Raw genomic sequence first — 22,876 nt, 5'->3', positions numbered from 1 at the left:
TTTCTTAGGCAGTTGAAGCAAAAGGAAATATGGTATTTTAGGAAGTGAAATATTCCATGATATTCCTAGATATCAGAAAATTGATAGTAATTTGGCTTCAAGGATTTGATAATCATTTTTTTTTATCTTTTAAATAGTTGAACATAATTAACTGCCTGGAACAAATAAAATAACTATTATTTCTTCCCAGGCAGTTGAAAACCCTTAACTTACCTAACCCTTAACCTAAAAAACACCGTTTAACTATCTGGAATAAGTGTGTAAATAACCATTTTACTGATTCCAGGCAGTTGAAGAAAAAGAAACTTTCTAATAATTTTCTCTTCAACTTTTACAAATTAAATAAGTCATTTGTTTTCTTTTTCTTAGGCTTTAAAATTGAAGCAAGACGTAATATGGTATTCTGGTAATTGAAACTCATTATATTCCTTAATATCAGGCAGTTGATAATATGTTTTTTTTTACGGAATATTTGAGCTATTTTGTTCTTCAACTGCCTGGAATAAAAAATATATTTTTTTAGAGTTAGTTTTTATTTAATTTGAAGTAATTGAACATGTTTTTTGAAAATTGAGAACTTGATATTTTTTATGAATAAACATGTTTAGTTTATCTTTGGCCCACTTGGTCAACATTTTTTGATTTATTCCAAGCAGTTGATAGTATTTTTTTTGTCTTTCAAATAATTAAACATGCTTTAATCAACTGTCTGGAATAAATAAATAAAATAATTAATAATTGAAAGACACCTTTAAGCTGGCTGGAATAAGTAAAATAATGATTTTCTTCCAGGCAGTTGAACTGATGCGACATTTTCGAATAAGATAATTAAATATATATTTTTACTTATATTTTTAGTGAAACTAGTTGAACATATTTGGTTTATCAGAATATATTCCAAATATTTGGTATATATTTTTATTTTCCTCTATATAGTTGATAGTCAAATTATATACCTCTCAAATAGTTGAGCATATTTTACTCCTCAACTGCCTGGAATAAATAAAATATTTTTCTAGGCAATCGACTGAAATGCCATATTTACTTACAAGTAAGTCAAATGATTTGGATCCTCGATTGTTTCTACTAAATTATTAATATTCGCAACTATTCTAAATAAAAATGAACTTTTACCGAAATCTTAAATGGGTTGGGATAAATTGCACAAATCGGATCATCGCTGACGTTATTTTCATCACAAATTTTCGGGGGCCAAATTTAATAGTGTCGCGTCGATGTTCTAAAATTGGAAAAGTATCAGTTTTCGCCCCTAAGGCCTAAATGGGGGGGTGAAAAGAAACAAGAGATCTATACAGGAACAATGGAATTTTTTTCAAGAAAACTCCCCCGTGCAAGTTCTACGTGCTCCCAGAAGAGTTTTTAAGTTTATCTATAGGGAACGGGATAATCGGGCTCATTTTTAACATAAAGCGCCGAATTTTCTTTCTTTCCCATTGAGTTTATAAAGCCCCTCAACCCTCAATTTTGGTCTAATAAAAAGGGATTTTTACAGAGGAGGAGTGGTAGTCCCAAAAAATATATTGACTACTTTTTGTTTCCCTTTTACTTAAATAAACAAGAAATATTTTCTCTTCATACTGTACAAAGGTGTTTTTGATTTTTCTAAACTATGATACAAAATTTTTTAGTTTTTGCACTGCCTATCAATTGCCTGTAATATTTTATAAATAATTTGAAGAATTAAAATCTCCTTTCTTCAAACAATTTAAGAAATTGTGGTGAAAGAAACGTGCATTTTACGAACGCACTTTATCAAGGACATACTCAGATTTCCCATCAAAAATGTGTCAAATAACAAAAAACAATATTGCACTTCAAACCCATAAAGGTCCCAAGTTTAATACACATTTGGTTGGGTAAGTTTTTATAGAAATAAGGAAATGTTTCATCTTGTTTAGCATAAAACCGACCGGGTATCGTAAAAAGTTAAAATTAACTCGTGCATAAGTAACTTTGTTTCCGTTAAACGTCTTAAAGAGGAGGAAAGTTGGGGATGTAACTCGCATATTCGGCCGTTCACTTGCAGACTCTCAGAGAGATAAGAGATTTATTTGTACAAGACGAGGATTTCGTACGAAATTTGTATAAAGGGATTAGGCGAAGGTATACATGCAAAACAATCGGGTTTAGTTACGCATGAGTGACTTTTTGGTTATTTGTTTCAAACAATTAAAAAAAAAATTCATAATACAAAGTATTAAAGAGGTTGTCCCTTTTTTTAAATAAGTATATTAGGTGTTCCATAAAAGGGCTTTAAATAGGTGTTTTTAGAGGTACCAAAGAGATCACTATTAAAGTTCACTTATTATTTAATGCATAATTTAGTTAGGTATGACTCACTGTTTTTAATGTTAAGTGTTCTTTATTATTATAAGATAAATTACAATTTTTGGAAAAAAAATATGAATTTTTTTAAAAAATTCCTGGAGATTCAATTTTTTTTATGGAAAATATTTTTTTTGTGTGTGTGTGTTGTTTTAGTGCCCTAGTCCAATTTTTTTAAGGGTTTAGTTGAATAAATGGTCAAAACAAAATCCGAGCTTCTCAAATTGTTTCTTTAATTGCCAACGTTTCGGCCTATATTAGGCCTTCTTCAAGGCACTAAAAAATTTAAAAAAAAAACTTTTTTTACCACTGTATAACATACCGTTTTGACTGTCTATAACTGTTTTTACCATGCTTTTTTTTAAATTTTGTAGTGCCCTGAAGAAGGCCTAATATAGGCCGAAAAGTTGGCAATTAAAGAAAAGCTTTGATTTTTTTTTCCATTTATCCAACTAAAAAATTTTAATTTTTGCCGTATTTTTTTTTTGCTACTATTACAGTTTTTTAACATTTACAACCATTTTTGGTTATATTCCAAAAAAATCCCATAACTTGTTTTTTGATTTTTTTTCTAATTTGTAGGATATATTAAATTTTGAATTTGATGCTGTTATTAAAGGAAATATTGATTGCCAAAATTAAGAAAATCTAAATTTTCATATATTGTGAATTTAAGGCTTTTAAGTATTTTCTCATTATTCCAAACAGTTTTTATATAAATTACATTTATTTCTAGATAAATAATTTATAAAAAAAATTCATTGCCGTACGTATGTAGATTCCTGTAATTTTAAGCCAAAATGTGTTTTTTTTTCTATAATTTTTTTTGTTTCTGGCTTGTTTTTCTTCAAAAGAGCAAAAATTTTGCAAAAATTCAATTTTCAAATTTTTCTTAAATTTTTCCAAAATTTTCCTGACAGGGAGATTATAATTTTTTTCGTGACTTTTCTATAGGAAAATTTTACTTTATCATGAGACTTTTTTAAGTGCTTTAGCATGCTAAATACACCGCAATTTTTTTTTTTTTTTATTGTTTTGTATTACTATGAAGCAAATATAAAAAAAATAAAATAATGCATATTTTGGATTTATTGATTTTCCCTTTTTTCTCCCATTACAATATAAAAAAAAATCAAAACTTCCATTCCTGATGATGACTCTTATTAATTCAAACAACTTTTATATAAATCATAATTTTTCTTGGATCAATAACTTTTAAGAAAGAAAATCACACTCCTGTAATTTTCGGTCAAAATGTTATTTCTTTCTGAATAATTATTTTGTTTCTGGATCTTAAATAATAACAATTTTTGAATTTCGATAATTTGTGGATTATAAAGTTTAAATTTTATGATAAGACTTTTTTAATACTTAAGCATACTTAATATAAAAAAAAGGATTCACCTGACCAACTTTTATAAATATCAAAAATTCCTTAGTCAAACATCAAAATTTAAAAAAATGGTCATTACTTCTTTTTTGAAAAACATGCATAATATTTTCGATCTAGGGTTTCTCAGTATTGTATTAAAGATAAAATAAAAATATCTATTCTTTATGATGACTCTTACTATTTCAAACATTTATTATATAAATCATATGTTTGCTGAACCAATACATTTATTTATAGTACACTCACACATACAATTTTTATTTTCTCAGGAAAAGTAATAAAAATATAAATTTTTGAAAAATCTTCTTCAATTTTTGATCAGAATTTTTATTTCGGTTTTTCAGCCTTTTTGACGTTAATTTTGGGATTGCTTTAATGCTGCAATTTTTTCTTTTTAAATACCAATAACTTCTTGGCTATTCGTTAAAAAAAACGTTGTATGATACTTTTTTTTGTATTTCAAGACATAATCCATTACGAAAGTCAATAAAACCTAAGTTTCCATACAATTTTGTCAAAAATTACAAATTTTAGTTTTTAACGATTTTCGCCCACTGTATAGAAAATGCGATTTTCCTAACCCTCTATAGAAATTTTCGACTTTTGCGACAAGACTTTAGTATTTATCTTCTCATGCTTAGTATACACCCGAAGTTTCTTTTGACTTGGCTAATTTCGGAAAATTTCAAGCCAAAGAAGACCAAAAATCTTCCGATATTCACTTGTTAGTAGAAATTAAATTTCTAGAAGTTCCAGATCGTAATTCAATAATCAAAATTGAGACTGAGAAAAGGCTTTTTGGTATTAGACTTAACAGCCTTAAAAAGGACATTAAAATTAAATTAATAGAGCTTATACCCTTAATGGACCTCAAAATTTTATATTATGTTACAATACAAATATAAGTTACATACAAAAAAAATAATATTTTATTACAACAGGGTTTTATAAAACAAATAATGACTATTAAATGTAGAAGAACAAAGCATAAAGCATGGGCCTAACATTACAATTCCAGAACGTTTAAAACTATGGACATTATTATACAATTTTATATCATCTGGTAGTTTATTAAATTCTAGGGAACTTTTATAGATCATTTGAATGGTATTAAACTTATGAGTTAAAATAAAATCGGCACGATTCCTAATATTATAATTGTGGACATCACGAAATAGCACATTATAACTTATCACATATATAACTAGGTAAAAGGCTTTTCTTTAACTTAAATATAAATACATTAACATTTAACAAAGGTGGTTAACAGGTGGTAGGTTTTTTACTTAAAGGCAAAATAATTTTCCAAGTTTAAATGACGAATTTAACGTGATAGCATCGCACAGATAAAAACTTCAGAGTTTTTTCTGAAAATTTTTAAAAATAAAGATTAATTAGTCTTGGCAGTTAAAAATTCGAATTATGGAACACAGCTTCTCCTAATAAATTCAGTAGACACCTATTTAAGGGTTTTCTAAAAAAACATATAATAAATAAACATGTTGTAAGTTAAAAAAAATTGGGATTCTAGGGACAAAGTGGTCGTTTCTCTGACACTAAGAGAGTTAGAGATGTGAAATTTTAAACATAGTGTCTTCAACGAAATTCATTGCACACATATTTCAGGGTTTTTTCTCAAAAAAAATTAAAAATTGAGAAATTATCCTTGGAAGGTGAACAAAAATTTAATCGAAGGACAGGAACAAAGTGCTCATATCTGTGATATCAAGAGAGTTGGAGATGTGAAATTTGGTACAAAGCTTCTTCCGATAAATTCATTAGGCACATATTTTTTTTCCAAAACTTGCTAAAAATATAATAATAATAGTCTTGGAAGCAATATTTATTAATCTAGAATGTTTCTAGATAGATTTTGCCATTTTTTCTATAATTTTTGACAGTATAGGAAGCAGTAACAGCACCAAATACAAAACTATAGCAGGGTAATTTTTTGTCATATCTTCGATGAGGATTTTAAGCAATTTTTTTAATTTTCTAGACATTTGAAGCAATTTTGTACGCCTCTTAGACTTTTGTAACAATTTGTCAAGTTTTTAAGGTAATTTCTTGTCGTTCTAGATTTTGAAACAATTTTTCACTATTTCCAAGCTTCTGGTGTATTTTTTTAGCTTTGACGATTTAAAACAATTTTCAATGATTTTTGGGATAGTTTTTTATTTTCCTGGGATACTGAACGATTTTTCATATTTTCATGGTTTCTGGAATAATTTCAGTCTTTTTAACTAAAGATTCCAGGAATTTGTTTCCATATTTTCCAGGACTTGAATGGTAATTTTTTATTTTTTTCAAGCTTTTGGTACAATTTCTCATCTCCCTTGGACATCAAACAATTTTTCAAGGATTCAAAACAACTTTTTTTATTTTCTAGAAATTTGACACAATTTCTCGTAGTTTTTAGAATAATTCTTTGCTTATCAGGGATATTAAACAGTTTTTCCATACTTTTCAGCGATTTAAAACAATTTTCTGTGTCTTTAAACCTTGTAACAATTTTTTATCTTTTTTCAGGGCCAAAACCCCCTGGTCAATTTTGTCTTCCAGGGATAAGAAACAATTTTTAATGTTCTTCAAGGATTTGTAACAATTTTCTGTTTCCGAAAAATTTGTAACAATTTTTCAAGTTTTCACGGTTTTGGGATAATTTTTTTGTGTCCTAGGAATATAAAACAATTTTCTATATTTTTCCAAAGAGTTGAAACAATTTTCTGTTTCCGAAAAATTTGTAACAATTTTTCAAGTTTTTACGGTTTTGGGATAATTTTTTTGTGTACTAGGAATATAAAACAATTTTCTATATTTTTCCAAAGAGTTGACACAATTTTCTGTTTCCGAAAAATTTGTAACAATTTTTCAAGTTTTCACGGTTTTGGGATAATTATTTTGTGTCCTAGGAATATAAAACAATTTTCTATATTTTTCCAAAGAGTTGAAACAATTTTCTGTTTCCGAAAAATTTGTAACAATTTTTCAAGTTTTCACGGTTTTGGGATAATTTTTTTGTGTCCTAGGAATATAAAACAATTTTCTAAATTTTTTCAAAGAGTTGAAACAATTTTCTGTTTCCGAAAAATTTGTAACAATTTTTCAAGTTTTCACGGTTTTGGGATAATTTTTTTGTGTCCTAGGAATATAAAACAATTTTCTATATTTTTGCAAAGAGTTGAAACCATTCTGTTTTCTTAAAATTTGTAATAATTTTTTATATCTTCTAGGATTTGTAGTAATTTTTTATCCAACAAGGATTTTACACAATATTCTGTTTCCTAGACATTGGACGGAATTATTTATCTTTTTTGGGATATTTCTTTGTCTTCTAGGATTTTGAAATAATTTTTTTAATTTTCCAGAGTTTTTGGTTAATTTTCTATGTTTTCCAGGGATTTTAAACGGTTTTCTCTTTTTTAGAAATTTAAAACAATTTTTCATGGTTCCCATTTCTTTATCTCTCAGGACCTAGAAACAGTTGTTCATTCGTTGTTGAACGGACAACATATTTAAGACGTTTAATATTATTTTAATAGGTGTATATCGGTTACATTGTTCTCATTGCCCTATTTTTTAAACTTGACAAATTTGATATTTAAGTAAATTATATAAAAGAGTTGAACAAAATTGTAAATGCAGAAGAGCTATGCCGTTATATAAAGTTATTTTTCTAATAATTGACAATAATTTTGACCTACCCTATTAATGAATCCTACACTGTAAAAAATCGAGTGTTAATTTTAACACGCAAAAGTGGTCTATATAGGTCCACACTAGTGCGTGTTAAAATAACCACTGCCAAAAAGTGGTGAAAAGTGGTTGTTTTTATTTAAAAAAAAAAACATTTGTTTTACCCAATTTAGCGTGTTAATAAACGAACGAAAATAAAATTTAAAAAACCCCTTCCGTATTGTTAAAAGTATATTTTGAGTGTCAAATGTATTTAAATAAAAGTAAAATTTAATCACAACTTGGCATTGGGATAAAAACAGCTGTTGATATCTTCCAGGATTCTGGAAAGACGCCATTTGAAAGTGAGCTGTTTTTAACAGCCTATTTCCAGCAACATGAAAAACATCAGTTACAATCCGTTTGGAGATACCATCTTCGGCCCTGCTTACATTTTTTTAAATTATTAACCACTTGTCTCTAAAACAAAACAAAAATAAAAACTGAGTAAATCCTTTAAATATAAACCCTCTCACCCCGAACCGATCGTAGACTTCTGCGCGTCTAATGATTCATATTTTAATGAAAAGTCATAATGGTGTGGCGTGACGCCATCGTTTCCTTGAACAGTTTTTTAATCCTGGTGCCAATTCCTGCGGGCGAAATTGCGACGCCTTTCTGTCATCCTCTGGAAAATAATAAAGAGTGAGAGGCCCATTGTACGGCGGGCGTCTCTTTTGACAGCAACAAAAAAAAAGAAAAAAATTACTGAAATATCTGTTTCAGAATTTCTTTTAATGTATTACTCTCTGGGCGATTCTGATTATGATGACGATGCGTCGTAATCATCTTTTGCCTTTGAGGAACGTCGAGAGGTCCATTGTGCTTTTTTCGATATTCGGTTATAGAGGTTTTTTCTCTCTCGCTTTCTCTCTAGCCTCTTTAATAGGGTGTTTTAAGGAATAAACTTAGGATTTTTTCGGAAAGTTGCACACAATATTTACTTTCATTGACGTTTACAACATTTACACAATATAATCCAACCAATACATGATGGTTAAATAAACGTTTATTTTTGGTTCAACTATGAATATCGGATAAAATGTCCGCATAATATACGTTGAGAATTTATTTTTATGTTTATGTTTTATTTTAAAAAGAAGGCTTATTACGTGTTAATAATATACAAGTATTATTTCATAAAATGATATTTTTATATATAATAACTTATTTGATATAATTATTGTTTCATACACGGCAATGCATTTTCTATATTTTTCTCATTCCATTATTACACTATAAGATATATACATATATGAAAAGTATATTATATTCTACAGTTTAATATATATACCTTGACTTTATACGGTTGATAAATATACGAATAGTTTTAATTCAAAACTGTGTTTTTAAAACTAGATAATGAAAAGTTATCTAGAACCAAAAAAACTAAAATTTTTTTAAAAGTGATTGACATATCATTAAAAAGCTAAATTTCCACTTATTTCCGATAAAAAATGGAGTTTTTCATGTTTTACTCGAAAACCTTAAGGTTATGTGAGAGAAGTATAGATACATAAACTGTAGATACTTTTATCAGCTATAGTTTTCTTAAAAAGCACTTTTTTATCAGGCAAATATTTTCTGCAAAAAAAAACGTTTTTTATTAACATAACCTTTACCCCCCCCCCCCACCCACCCCACACAACTTACCAGTAAAAAATAGTTTTCAAAAATCATTGTTTTTTAAAATAATGCGCATGAATAACAGCTGATTTTATCGTTAATATTTGTGGTTTGATCGTTAATAACACATTTTGTTTATTTAAATTCGATATATGTATATTAATGAAAATTTAATACAAACACAGTGCTCTTAGATTGGATATTATGGATAAAAAACGGTGATTTTTCAAAACAATTTTTTACTGGACAAAAATTTGGGGTGGGTGGGTGGGGTAAGGGTTTTGTTGTTGAAAAACAATTTTTTTGCAGAAAATACATATTCAATATTTAATTTAATAACACGGTTTATTTGAATTTCAATATCTAAATTATAGTATTAAACCAGCGTTATTAGATTGAATAATATGGACGAAGAACAGTGATTTTTCAGACTAATTTCATCAAATATTTAAAGTGTAATAAACAAGTTTAAAAACTAGATATGTAAGTCGCGTGTCAATTTTTTTAAATGCCGAATTTTCTCCCTTTTATTAAGAAAATCGTATATGATACACGTATATTTTATAATTTAATAAATATACCTTGACCATATACGGTTGATAAATATACCAATAGTCTCCATTTAAAAACTTGAATTTCCACTTATTTGCGATAAAAAATGGTGTATATTTTTGATTGAATTTCAATTATAAAATGTGCACGTGATACACGTCGAGGAATTCAATATTATGTTTACTTAATTCACGTTTAACAAGAAGGTTAATTATGTGTTAATAATATACAATTATTATTTCATAAAAACTTAAGTATATTATATTGTTTATTATTTAAAGACATTTACAAAATGCGTTTAATAAACAAATAAACTTACTCAATCAACAAAATGTTGAATATTGAATTATAGAACACCAGTATATAACCTTTAACCTAAGCCTTATATACGAAAAACAGGCTTTTTGGCCTTTTACTCGACAACTTTAAGTTTATGTAAGAAAAGTCTAGATATAAAACTTAGCAATTTTTTTATTGTCAATAAAAAGCAAAAAAAACGCTTTTTTATTAGAACTACCCTTACCCCCCCCCCACCCACCCCACACAGCTTACCACTAAGAAATCTTTTGCATAAGCACTGTTTTGCCGAACCTTTACAAAAAAAATAATCATAAAATATATTTATGAAAGTAAATAATTACAAATAAAAAAAACCTTATAATTATTTTCTTTAAGACAATTTTCAAATATTACTTTAACTGCCTAAAATACGTCTTAGAGTGCACCAAAGAATTGACAGTTTCTTACACACTTCCAGTAAATTGAAGTACATTTTTATACATATAAAATAAATGGTTCTTAATACTTAACGTTTTTTTCTGCGATAAATTGGTGGAGGCACCGGAAGGTGAAACGTTCAGTCCTCCCTTCGACCCAATTAAATTATTATAAGAAAGTTACAATTTTTAGTATTATTTTTATACTTATTTTATGACGAACTGTCTATATTTACCGCTATAGTAATATATATACCAAAACCAAGAATTAACGAAAAAATCGTTAAATAAATATGTATTACACGATAATAATATATGATGTATTGCTTGGGAGGTTGGAATAATGAGAACTATTATCAGAAATATAATTTTTCTGTTTAAATTTAATATAAATTTTCGTTGATACAGTGGGTGAAAACCTTAGGAAACCGTAGATTCAAAATATGCAATTTTCTCAAAACTGACTAAATTTATAAAGAAAATATGCGTATTTAGCAATTAAAAAAGTCTGATGGCAAAGGTTACAATTTCCCATAGAAAAGTTTAAAAAAAAATTGTAATCCTCATGCTATGAAAACCAAAGGGGTTCAAAAACTCTCTAAGATCCCTAGAATTTTTCCACACTACTATCCGGATTTTCTGAAAATCCTATTTTTCTGGCACAGTTTAACCGTCTACAGATCCATTTATTTAAAGTTCCTATTTAGTCGAGTGTAGGATAATTACTGACAAGTGAATATCGGAAGCCCCTTAGTCCTGTCATCTGTGACGTAAGGGAATTCGACTGAAGGGTTGAAGGGCTCGCCTTCATCCCTAATAATGAATGCGTTTCCGAACCCGTCGGTTTATATCGTTGCGGCGTAAGGGTATACGGAAATTTGGGCGCAGCGTATATTTTTACTCGTTGTGTATTAATTAGAATATTCTTTTAAATATCATGGTTGCTATTTAGCAGGAATATTCTTATTAATAAATTAGATGTTGAACTTTAAAATGTGTAGGCACCTTGAAGATATGTCTTCGGACTCCGCTACTAAAAGCACCAATATCTCTGAAACTTTTAATTGAATAATTTTGAATCCAGGATATTCTTTTAAATATTATGTTTTTTATTCCATAAAGATACTTCCACTAATAAATTAGATAATAGAGTTTGAAGTGTGTAAACACATCATACCTTGTCCTCGGACTCCATTACTAAAAATTACCATTATCTGGGAAACTTTTACTTTGACAATTTTGAACCCTAAATATCATTTTAATTTATGAATGTAAGATTTTTTACATTAAAAAGTAGTCCATCTTAAGGATAACATCTTAAATGGTCAAAAAACGTGCTGCTGGTCCAACTGAAAAAACCATTAATTAATACTTTATACCTAAACTTACATATCCTATACGTCTATTAATATTACTCTTTTATAGGTTTATGTTGAGTCCATTCTACCCTTATGTTCCCATACTGCTTTGGATTTTATTATGCCATTGCCATGCCAAAGATCTTCTGCAGGTAAGCATTACGTCATTTAACCCCATTTAAAATGGTTAAAATTTATTTATACCCTTAGAGGTTTTTCCTTAATTTTATCGGATCTCGGGGGCAATTTTAAAAGGCCATTACCGAGTGCGCCCCCACAGGCAAATAATCAATTATTAATTTAACGAGGGCCATTTTGTTTATGCTGAGTGTATATAAGGAGGCATTATCGTATGTTTCGCCTTTTAAAGTGAGTGTATAATATGTTGCGATATTTTGCTGGTGTGCTCGTGTATTTTTATTAATTTTTTAATGAATTTCCTCAAAAATGTCTGTCGTTTCTTGATTATGTCATAAAATGACCTCAAATGCTTTAGTAAAAATTGATGGTCTTGAAATTGTGAATTATTATACGAAAAGCAGTAAAAAAAGAAAGCGGGCTTACGAAGTTTTAATTGATCGCTTATAGTAAACCAATGAAGTTCTAAATCCTAGGCACTCGACTGCTAATCTAAACAAGATCGATATACATTTTATGACATAATTGAGATAATTCACTGGAAAAATTAAGCAGTAGTTCTTTTAAGCAGTTCAAAAACTGAAAACAATATAAAATTGGAGTAAAGTGATTTATAAAATTACTTAAAATATTACGTTCAGGCAGTCGAAGCAAGGCAAAAACTGCTAAAAAAAATAGAAAAATTATCCTAACTACTTGAGAGGAGCAAAAAAAAGGGTTTAACTACCTAAAAGCTTTTCTTCCATAAATTTTGGATTATCTGCAATAATTTTATGTAGCGATTTAGTGTACAGTTATGTAAAACCACTGTCAATTTTTTTAAATGCCGAAATTTTCTCCCTTGTGTAAATAGATTTGTATATGATATACGTGTATTCTCTAGTTTAATAAATATACCTTGATCATATACCTACTTATATACTTTGATCATATACTTACCCCCCCACCCACCGTACACATTTTACCAGTAAGAAATTGTTTTCAAAAATGATTGTTTTCCAAAAAAATATGCATAAATAACAGCTGCTTTCATCGTTAATTTTTAATCTAATGACACAGTTTTTTTATATATAAATTATAAATTTTAAAAAAATAATATATAAAAATTATTAATTAATAAATATTTAATACAAAAACAGTGTTATTAGATTAGGTATTATGGGCGAAAAACGGTGATTTTTCAAAAGAATTTCTTACTGGTCAAATGCTTGGGGTGGGTGGGGGGGTAAGGGTTGTGTTGATGAAAAACAATGTTTTTGCAGATAATATATATTCAATATTTAATTTGATAACACGATTTATTTTAATTTGATATAATGTTATACCGGGTGGTGCGTCGCCGAGCGGAACATAGGAAAACCCATGTAAATTTTAAGAGGGTCAATTATTGGCTTCCCTGTACATTTTATAGAAAAAATGTAAGATAACTTTTTGAAGAGACTAATCTGGCAAAGCCTCGTGCAAAGTTTCAACAAATTTTAATAAGCGAATCTTGAATTATTCAATTAAATGTAACCGGGCACCGGTAAAATGAATATTGTCACTGACGTGAGGAAGTGTCAATAAATCAGTGTAAGTCGATATTTGAAAACAAGTATGAATTATTCAATCGACGAAAAAATAGCCATAATTAAGTGGCATTATGCGGGAAACAGTTTTAGAGCATTATCTGAAATTCAGTTTATTTCCCCATCAAGCCCATTCCGTCCATTTCAACTATTAAACGTATTGTCAATAAGTTCGAGTAATAACTCAGGATATCGAAAATAGAGCCGAAGAAAGAGAGAACAGAGATCTTAATATTCTACTGAGTGTGGAGGAAAATAAGATGGTTAGTATGAGGGTTCTTGGGCAAGAGGTAAATAAACACCATACAACGGTATTGCGCACTTTTAAAAAACACAAATATTATTCGTATAAATTCGAAAAACATTAAGAGCTGCAGGAAGGAGATGAAGAGCGAAGAATGGCATTTTGTTTTGAAATGATGGAAAGAGCAAATAATGATAGGAATTTTTTAAGAAATATTTGTTTTACCGATGAATGTACACTGTGTCCCATTTTGGATGAGACTGCAGGGTATCTCTGTCATTTTTTAAGATAGAGCTTTGCGGTTTTCGCGACCCTGTATCACTTTTTTGTAAAACTTTTAAAGCCACAAACAGAAATATTCTAACTACTTTTGTTCCTGAAATACAGGGTGAAAACGAAAATGTTCACTTTTGGAGATGTTATTATTTCTCAGGCCCTATATAAGATAGAATAAAAATGAAAACTGCTTATAATAGATATTTTTACATAAAAGTCAGTGGCGTATTTAATTTTTTTTCTAATGCACTGTTTTTAAGATTGGGCACAAACTTGTTATTTTTTAAATGGAACACCCTGTATATTTTAACGTCAAATTTTTGCATTTTTTTTTTCTGAATACATTGATGTATCACAACCTATTCTTTAGTAAATTTTAGCTTCAAAAATCAGAAAAATCCATATTTATTTTTGTTTTTAATAGTAGGCCATGAATTCTTACACACATGCATTTAATTATTACTTTTTTAAAACGCCATGTGATTTGAACCTGTTTATTTAACTATATTTTAAACATTAACTTAAAATAATTATATAAACATAAAAATGTTAAAAACAAAAAAAATATATCGGACCAGGTTTAACATTAAAAACTAATTAGTAATTACAAGAATCAAATTAGAAAATTAATTACAAAAACCAAAAAAAAAACAACAAATATAAATTTAATAAAGCATTTAAAATTATAAAGGGTTGCCTTTGTAAGTTTATGAATGCTTCTTCAATTGTCGCTCGGAGTTCATTTATATTATTATGCCGATTTGTATAAATTTTATTTTTTAAGTACGACCATACAAAAAAGTCCAAAACACTTAAGTCCGGTGACCTCGGGGGCCATCTGATTGGCCCAATTTTAGTGCCCAATACAAAACAGGAAACACTAAAACCAAATCGGCCTTGTTGCTGTCGTTCAAAATTAATATGTTGGTTTTCTTGATACCAATGTCTGGTATTTTGCCTATTAAATATGCCACTACTGCTTATATGGGATTCGTCAGACCATATTACCTTTTTTACAAAATCCGGATCTTCATTAGTTTTGGTTAAAAACCAATTAGAAAATTCCAGTCGTTTAAACGGATCGTCAGGATGCAATTCTTGAATAATATTTATCTTATACGGTTTAAATTTATGCTTTTTTAAAATTTTTTGCACTTTTGTTTTGGAAACTCCTATCTCTTCCTCTATCTTTCTACAGGAAATTTGGGGTCTTGCTTCCACACACGCTAAAACATTAATTTCGCCAGCTTCATTTCTATCAACATGGGGTTGCCTAGGTTTTGAATAGCAGCCATAATTTAAAAGATTAGATTTTAACCGGAATACCGTAGCCCGAGATGGCTGACGTCTTTCTGGAAATCTAATAAGATCTTTTTTATTTTTTGAATTTTGTAACAAAATAAAATAAGCTAGAGCTTTACCTATTTAAATATAATTGCTGCGCCGCTTCGACATTTTCGTTAGAAAGGTTTAAACATTTTATAATATCATACTTTTCAAACTTTTGGAATTCCATATTTTCACCGTCAGCCATCATTATTGATATGTATTGAGTCTGTTTGTGACTTAGTTTCCATGAATGCAATAAACAAAACATTTTTTTATGCATGTGTCAAAGAATTCATGGCCTACTATTAAAAAAATAAACATAAATATGGATTTTTCTAATTCTTTGAGCTAAAATTTATCAAAGATTAGGTTGTGATACATCAATGTATTCAGAAAAAAAAAATTAAAAATTTGACGTTAAAATATACAGGGTGTTCCATTTAAAAAATACCAAGTTTGTGCCCAATCTTAAAAACAGTGCATTGGGAAAAAAAATTAAATACGCCACTGACTTTTATGTAAAAATATCTATTATAAGCAGTTTTCATTTTTATTCTATCTTATACAGGGCCTGAGAAATAATAACATCTCCAAAAGCGAACATTTTCGTTTTCACCCTGTATAGAATATTTCTGTTTGTGGCTTTAAAAGTTTTACAAAAAAGTGATACAGGGTCGCGAAAACCGCAAAGCTCTATCTTAAAAAATTAAAGAGATACCCTGCAGTCTCATCCAAAATGGAACACAGTGTACATTTACCCTCAACAATGAACCAAATGTTCAGAATTGCCATTATTGGAGCCAAGAAAATGAACATCGCTTTGTTCACGCTCGGACACAATATCCCCAAAAAAGAAATGTATTCGTGGGAATTATCGGACACCATATCATTGGACCCTTTTTTATGGACTATAACCTAACAGCTGAAACCTATTTGGACTTATTTCAAAATCAAATTGGACCCGCCTTGGAAGAAGTTGTTCAGGAAGATCAAATGCTCTGAAAAATGCTTTTAACGGCAATATTATTGGTCCACGGTACCGGATACTTTGGCCAGCTAGGTTTTATCAGCCAATTTAAGAATTTAAACCAGTTACAAAACGCTATTATGATCGATTAGGATATTGTTTAGCTGATAATGGGTGGTTGTTTGAATATTTGATTAATTGATGTTTTTATGTAATTCTCTATTATTTTTAAAAAAGTTATTGTATTTTATTTAATTTTTCCTCACTTAGTAAAACATTAAGAGTTCTGTTCTCTCTTTTTGCGGATCTATTTTCGATCTTCTGAGTTAAACATTTACAATTATTTATTGCAATTTCTTTGGACTCGAATTTACTAACAATAGGTTTAATGGTTGAAATGGACCAGATAGGCTTGATGGGAAAATAAATTGAAAATATTTCAAGTACTGCTATTGGTTTAATTAAATTCTAAGTATGATAAAATTATTTTTTTTAATAATGTTATAACGTGCCTTACTTTGAATGTATGGTTGTGAGATTGATAAAACGAAAAAAAAAAAACATTTCTTGTATTCGGCTGTACGTCAGATTTGACAAAGCCTTATAACAAATTGTTTGCTGGTGGCTGATGTCTGGTTTTACCTGAACCGAAAATTTGCTAATTTTGCAATTACATTTAATTGAATAATTCAAGATTCGCTTATTAAAATTTTTTAAAACTTTGCACAAGGGTTTGCCAGATTGGTTTCTTCAAAAAGTTATCCTACATTTTTTCTGTAAACTATACAGGGAAGCCAATAATTAACTCCCTTAAAATTTACATGGGATTTCATATATTCCGCTCGGCGACGCACCACCACCCGGTATAAGTTCATATAATAAACTTCGATGCACGCCATGCCATGAAGCGAAACGATACAACGTTGCCGCATCTTAGACTCTATTAATATAAAATTATTAAAAACACACTGGTAATACCGTGAAAAATAATCGGATTACTGATGAATGCGGTTCTATTGGCAACGTTGCCGACAGATTTAGGTTTTAGAGTAAAATAAGTCTCGGCGATTCCTTAAACAGGGGTCCGAGCCAATTTGAAATATCTGAAATATGGCCGGCGCTTTCGCCAATTATTAAGAATTATTTCAAATCGCGCCGAGGTGCGGATTTGTTGTGTTGAAATATGCGCCTTCACCAATATATTAGTATTATTATTTCAAATTGTCCCAGACATAGGTTTAAGGTTTCTTAGATTCACTCGCCTGGAATGTATATTATGCGATGTGATTTTATTTAATTTTGGTAGATAGGAACTTTGTGTTTACTTTGTGTATTTGAGTGTCGAATGTGTATTTGGAAAGCGGTTTTGTTTTGTTTTATTTGGGTGGCATTTAGTGTTGTAATAAGATGAATAGGGTGTGGATGTCTTTGTGCCTTTTATGTATTGCTGTAAGTAAATTATGTTTAATTACAGTTTTGTTTTTTAGTCCAGGGGCTATATAATGAGTGGTACGTAGCCGAACGGAACATAGGGTCAATTATTTGCTTCCCTGTACATTTTACAGAAAAAAATGTAAGATAACTTTTTGAAGAGACCAATCTGGTAAACCCTCGTGCAAAGTTTCAAACAATTTTAATAAGCGAATCTTGAATTATTCATTTAAATGTTATTGCAAAATTACCGGTTCACAATTTATTCACTTAATTATGGCTATATTTTCGTCGATTGAATAATTCATACTTGTTTTCAAATATCGACACTTTTCCTCACGTCAGTGACAATAGTCATTTTACTGGAGCCCCTTTTGGTTTTACCTGAACCGAAAATTTGCTAAAATTGCACTTTCATTTAATTGAATAATTTAAGATTCGCTTATTAAAATTTGTTGAAACTTTGCACGAGGGTTTGCCAGATTGGTCTCTTCAAAAAGTTATCTTACGTTTTTTTCTGTAAAATGTACAGGGAAGCCAATAATTGACCCTCTTAAAATTTACATGGGTTTTCCTATGTTTCGCTCGGCGACGCACCACCCGGTTTATAAATATTTAGTATAAAAACAGCATTATTAAATCGGATAATATGGACAAAAAACGGTGGTTTTTCAGAAGAATTTTATTAAATATTTGAGATGACGTAATCGAGTTTAAAAACTAAATATGTAAATTCCTTATCAATTTTGTTTAAATGCCGAAATTTTATTCCTTATTTTTTACAGTTTAATAAATAATTCTTTACTATATATGGTTGAGAAATATACGAATACTTTTAATTTAAAACTTGAATTTTCACTTATTTGCGATAAAAAAATGGCACAACTACTGCAATTTCCATAGCAATATGCCTTGCTTTCGAGAAATAAAATAGGGTTTTTCACGTTTTACTCGAAAACCTTAAGGTTATGTGAGGAAAGTATAGATACAAAACCCCTAGATTTTTTATCAACTATAATTTTCTTAAAAAAAAAATGTTTTTCATTAATTATACCCTTACCCCCCCACCCACCCCACACAACTTATCAGTAAGAAATTGTTTTCAAAAATCATTGTTTTCTAAAATAATACGTATAAATAACATCGTTATTAATATTTAATATAATAACACAATTTGTTTATTTAAATTTGATATAATTATATAAACGTATAAAATTGAATAGAAAAACAGTCCTATTAGATTGATTATTATGGACGAAAAACGGTGATTTTTCAGAAGAATTTCATCGAATATTTGAGGTGTAGTATTCGAGCTTAAATAATATTTTGTAAATTATTATAAATCTATAATGAAAAAAGAAATTAATCAAATTTTTAACAGAATGGCAACTTTAACGACCCTAAAGAGTAAAAATTTTTAGTTTTTAAAAAAATTATACACGAATTTCATTGACTTTTGACAGAATTACATAATTAAATTCTCAATTGTCATCTCCATTTAAATTATGCCACAAGAAAAAAATTAAATAAAAAATTAAATTAAATTAACGGAATGTTCCCTTCTCATCCCAAAATTGAAAATTCCCGAGTTTGTATATCAATCGGAATTAGGCGGAAATATGTTCGCGGCATATTTATCTAAAAATAATTACAGTAATGTCCGGTATATTTTCGTGTTTAATTAAACCGAACATCCCTAATAACGAAACATATTCGGATTAGATAATTAAATTGATTTACGTTGGAAAACTGCCGGTTTTACCACTCGCCCCGTCGGTTTATACCCCGCCGTTTCGTTTTAACATTAATCGATCGGATTGTTTATTAAATAAATGGTCAAAAAACCAGAAGCTTACCTTCAAAAACTATCAATATTTAGGTATTAAAACGGCTTAGGAATACATAACTTAATTCGCGATAATCGTCAAGTTTTTACAAAAAAAGAAACTTTTAGGTGCATTTTCTATACAGTGAAAGAAACTCTTGAAAGACCTCACTTTCTTTTTTAGCTTTTCCGTCCAAAACCAGATCTACCCAACGAGCTAAACGACTTTCTGACTGACGTACAGCACCACAAAGACGATTTCGCCTTTATACGTCACGTGGCAAAAAACCAAAGAAAATACCAAAACAGCTATTTGGAAAATCAGCATCTGTTCGGGGAGGAAATCGTACTAAACAAATTTTCCTAAATTTTATTTTTTTTTAAAGGGGATTTTTCAGGACAATCAGCTGACCGTGAATCCAGAACGTGGTGAAAATGCCCGGGAAAACGATGTGGATAAAGTGGGGCAGCTCCTACCGACCCCCTCGCCCCTATTGGAGAGTTTCAGGCAGGAGCCTAACAGTTTATTAAACTCGAAATATGGAAATTTGAATTTCGATTTGGACGCTTTGACGCAGGACAAGTCTTTGAAGTCCCTGTTTCCTCAGCCTAGGTGAGTTTTTGCCATAAAATTGTCTGGGTAAAGAAAGGATTCAGTGAAAAGAGAGGTATAACTAGAAAAGGAAGTTTTTGGTTTTATTTTATTATTGGTAATTTAAAGGGGCGTTTTGTCATGAGAGACTTCAAGTTTTTTTATTTGACAAATGGATGCTGTCCAAAAATCCGAATAAAAAAGTATTTTACAGAGTTTTTCAAAAAATGAACAAGAAAGAAGTTATTAACAGCAATAACTTCTTTCTTGTTCATTCTTTGAAAATGAGAAGTTTGATTTTTTTTTTAAACTAACTAAAGTTTAAAAAAGTTGGTCAAATATTAAAAAATGTTGGCTCTGTATTATGCATAAAAAAACAATTATAAAAATCTAATGGAAAATGTTAAAAAAATGAAAATTTTATGCAGTGGTAGAAAATTTTGAAAATTCATAAAAATTATTTTTCTAGAACTGTATGAGCTATTAATTTTTTTTTTACTTTTGCAGTGAATACTCCTTTGAAATATAAAGAGAAAAGTATTTTAAAGTTATTGATATTTTGGGTTTTTTATCCAAAGTAGACGGAGATAATGAAAAGTTGACCAAATTTAGCAAAAAATTGTCTGTGTATTAAGCATAAAGAAATAATTAAAAAAGTCTAATGGCAAAAGCTAGATTTTCCCATAGGAGAGTCAGAAAAAAAATATTTTGTATACAGTGGGAGAAAATCCCTGAATACAAAATATACTATTTTTCAAAAGGTATGAGATTTTTTTTTTACTTTTACAGTAGATACTTCAAATCTAAATGAAAATGTATCTTTCAGATTTTTTCAAAAAATCATCAAAAAACAAGTTATTGATATTTTTGGGTTTTTTATCCAAAGCAACCGGGAATATTAAAAAGTTGACTAAATTTTTAAAAAAATATCTATACAGGGTGATTTTTATAAGAAGGTCATGCTTTTGTATGCATTGCAATGCAACGTTAAATTGTCGTGAATTTTCTGAATAACTTCACCCCTATCTTTAATTTCGGTATTTGGTCTCGCACGAACTGCTAACTCAATGCCACGCAAATTGCAAAGAGGGACATGATAACAAAATAACTAATAGCTTTGACGGTTGCTAGGATATTTTTGACATACGAATCAAAACTTTGTTATAACGTAATCTTCCTGATTAATTTAAATAAGGTAGTTGTTCTGCCGTTGCTTTATTTTGAATGTTATGGAGCGATTTACGTGGAATGAATTGGCAGATATGCCTTTAACCCTTGGTGAATCCAGAGGAAATGCTGTATTGGCTCGCGCGATTTATGCTGAACGTTTTCCCAATCGAATGGTCCCAGAGAGAAGATTTTTTCTTAAGGTCGACAGGAGTCTACGTGAGAGAGGACAATTACAAGTAAGTACCTACTTAAAAAAAATAAAAACAAAAAATTAACATATACTTTTTGTTTTAGGTGAACCCAGGCATAAGAGTTCGTGCAAGACCTATTCGTGATAATGTTGAGGAGGAAATACTTCACCATATTGAAGAGGATCCAAATACAAGTACCCGAAAAATTGCTGATCACCTGAGGATAAGCCAAACGTTGATATGGAAAGTTTTGCATGATAACCACCTTCATCCATTTAAAAAACAAAAGGTTCAGCATCTGTTGCCCCAAGACTATGCTAATAGGTTCGCTTTTGCCGCGTGGTATCTTCAACAAGGGGCTGAACACCCAGACATTCGCCAAGCTATTTTGTTTAGTGACGAATCAACGTTTTGCCTGGGCTGATGAAAACCCTCATGCTAAATTTATCCGTGGCTGCCAACAAAAATTCTCTGTGAATGTTTGGGCAGGCATTGTAGGGGAGAACTTGATTGGTCCGTACATTTTGCCAAGACGTCTCATTGCAGGGAATTATTTGATTTTTCTTCGAGATGTATTGCCTGAACTTTTAGAAGATGTGCCATTGGATGTTCGGCAAATAATGTGGCTTCAACATGATGGTTGTCCGGCACACTATGGTCGCGTTGTCAGGGAATATTTGAACCAAAGATATCCTAGACGTTGGATTGGGAGGGGAGGCCCAGTGGCTTGGCCAGCGCGCTCCCCCGATTTTAAATCCCTGTGATTTTTATTTGTGGGGTCATTTGGACCGACTTATTTATTCTAGACCTGTGCCAGATGAACATGATCTTTTGGCTCGCATTGCAGTAGCTGCAGGCGAAATTAAAGATATGGGTGAAGTTATTCAGAAAATTCACGACAATTTAACATTACGCTGCAGGCTCTGTATCCAACAAAATGGCGGCCACTTTGAGCACTTTTTAAATTGATTATTATTATTTATTATTTAGTATTTTTTAACGTTATCCAATAAATTTTTTTTCCTTAGTTTTTATTAAAGTTATTTATTTTTAAATTCTGATAAAATGGAGCCTTTTGGGAAAAAGATGCAGGATACTTTTTTTTCTGTTAAATAAACCAAGGATTCTTAAAATTTTTGATTATCAGTGGCGTACTATTTTTTTTTTAATAAAAAATTACTATAATGCCTATCTGATCTACGCCACTGGTTGAAACTAAAACATTTACTTTTTACATTTAAAGCATCTTTATTAGGTAGCTTTATTGAGAAAATTTGACACCGATATCTTAAACAGTCAAAAAACTAAAAATTAATATCTTAATTTTTTTTAAAACTTTAACCCCCTGTATTTTGCTTCTGAGGCATTTCCCATAGTGTCTTATATCAAAAGTTATATTTGAACGTCCCCTATCATTCC

General features: G+C 29.6%; 2 protein-coding genes across 2 annotated transcripts in view; both read left to right on the top strand.

Moving 5' to 3' along the window:
- The first annotated feature begins 1,786 nt into the window (after window positions 1–1,786).
- Window positions 1,787–22,876, top strand: part of LOC126736511 (uncharacterized) — a 23,377-nt gene continuing 2,287 nt past the window's right edge. Inside the window, exons 1-4 of the mRNA XM_050440896.1 lie at window positions 1,787–1,877; window positions 11,794–11,878; window positions 19,689–19,850; window positions 19,903–20,117. Coding sequence (XP_050296853.1) covers window positions 1,804–1,877; window positions 11,794–11,878; window positions 19,689–19,850; window positions 19,903–20,117 — 536 coding nt within the window. The 5' untranslated portion in view covers window positions 1,787–1,803. The remainder of the gene's footprint in view (window positions 1,878–11,793; window positions 11,879–19,688; window positions 19,851–19,902; window positions 20,118–22,876) is intronic.
- Window positions 21,191–22,731, top strand: LOC126736512 (uncharacterized). Its single transcript, XM_050440897.1, has 2 exons — window positions 21,191–21,502; window positions 21,561–22,731. Exons 1-2 carry the CDS (start codon window positions 21,326–21,328, stop codon window positions 21,879–21,881), a joined length of 498 nt encoding a protein of 165 aa, XP_050296854.1. The 5' UTR covers window positions 21,191–21,325; the 3' UTR covers window positions 21,882–22,731.

Source organism: Anthonomus grandis, chromosome 5 (genome assembly GCF_022605725.1).
Source record: "Anthonomus grandis grandis chromosome 5, icAntGran1.3, whole genome shotgun sequence".
NCBI lineage: Eukaryota > Metazoa > Arthropoda > Insecta > Coleoptera > Curculionidae > Anthonomus > Anthonomus grandis.
Note: the sequence above shows the minus strand (reverse complement) of the source record. Positions and strands in the feature narration are given on the sequence as shown.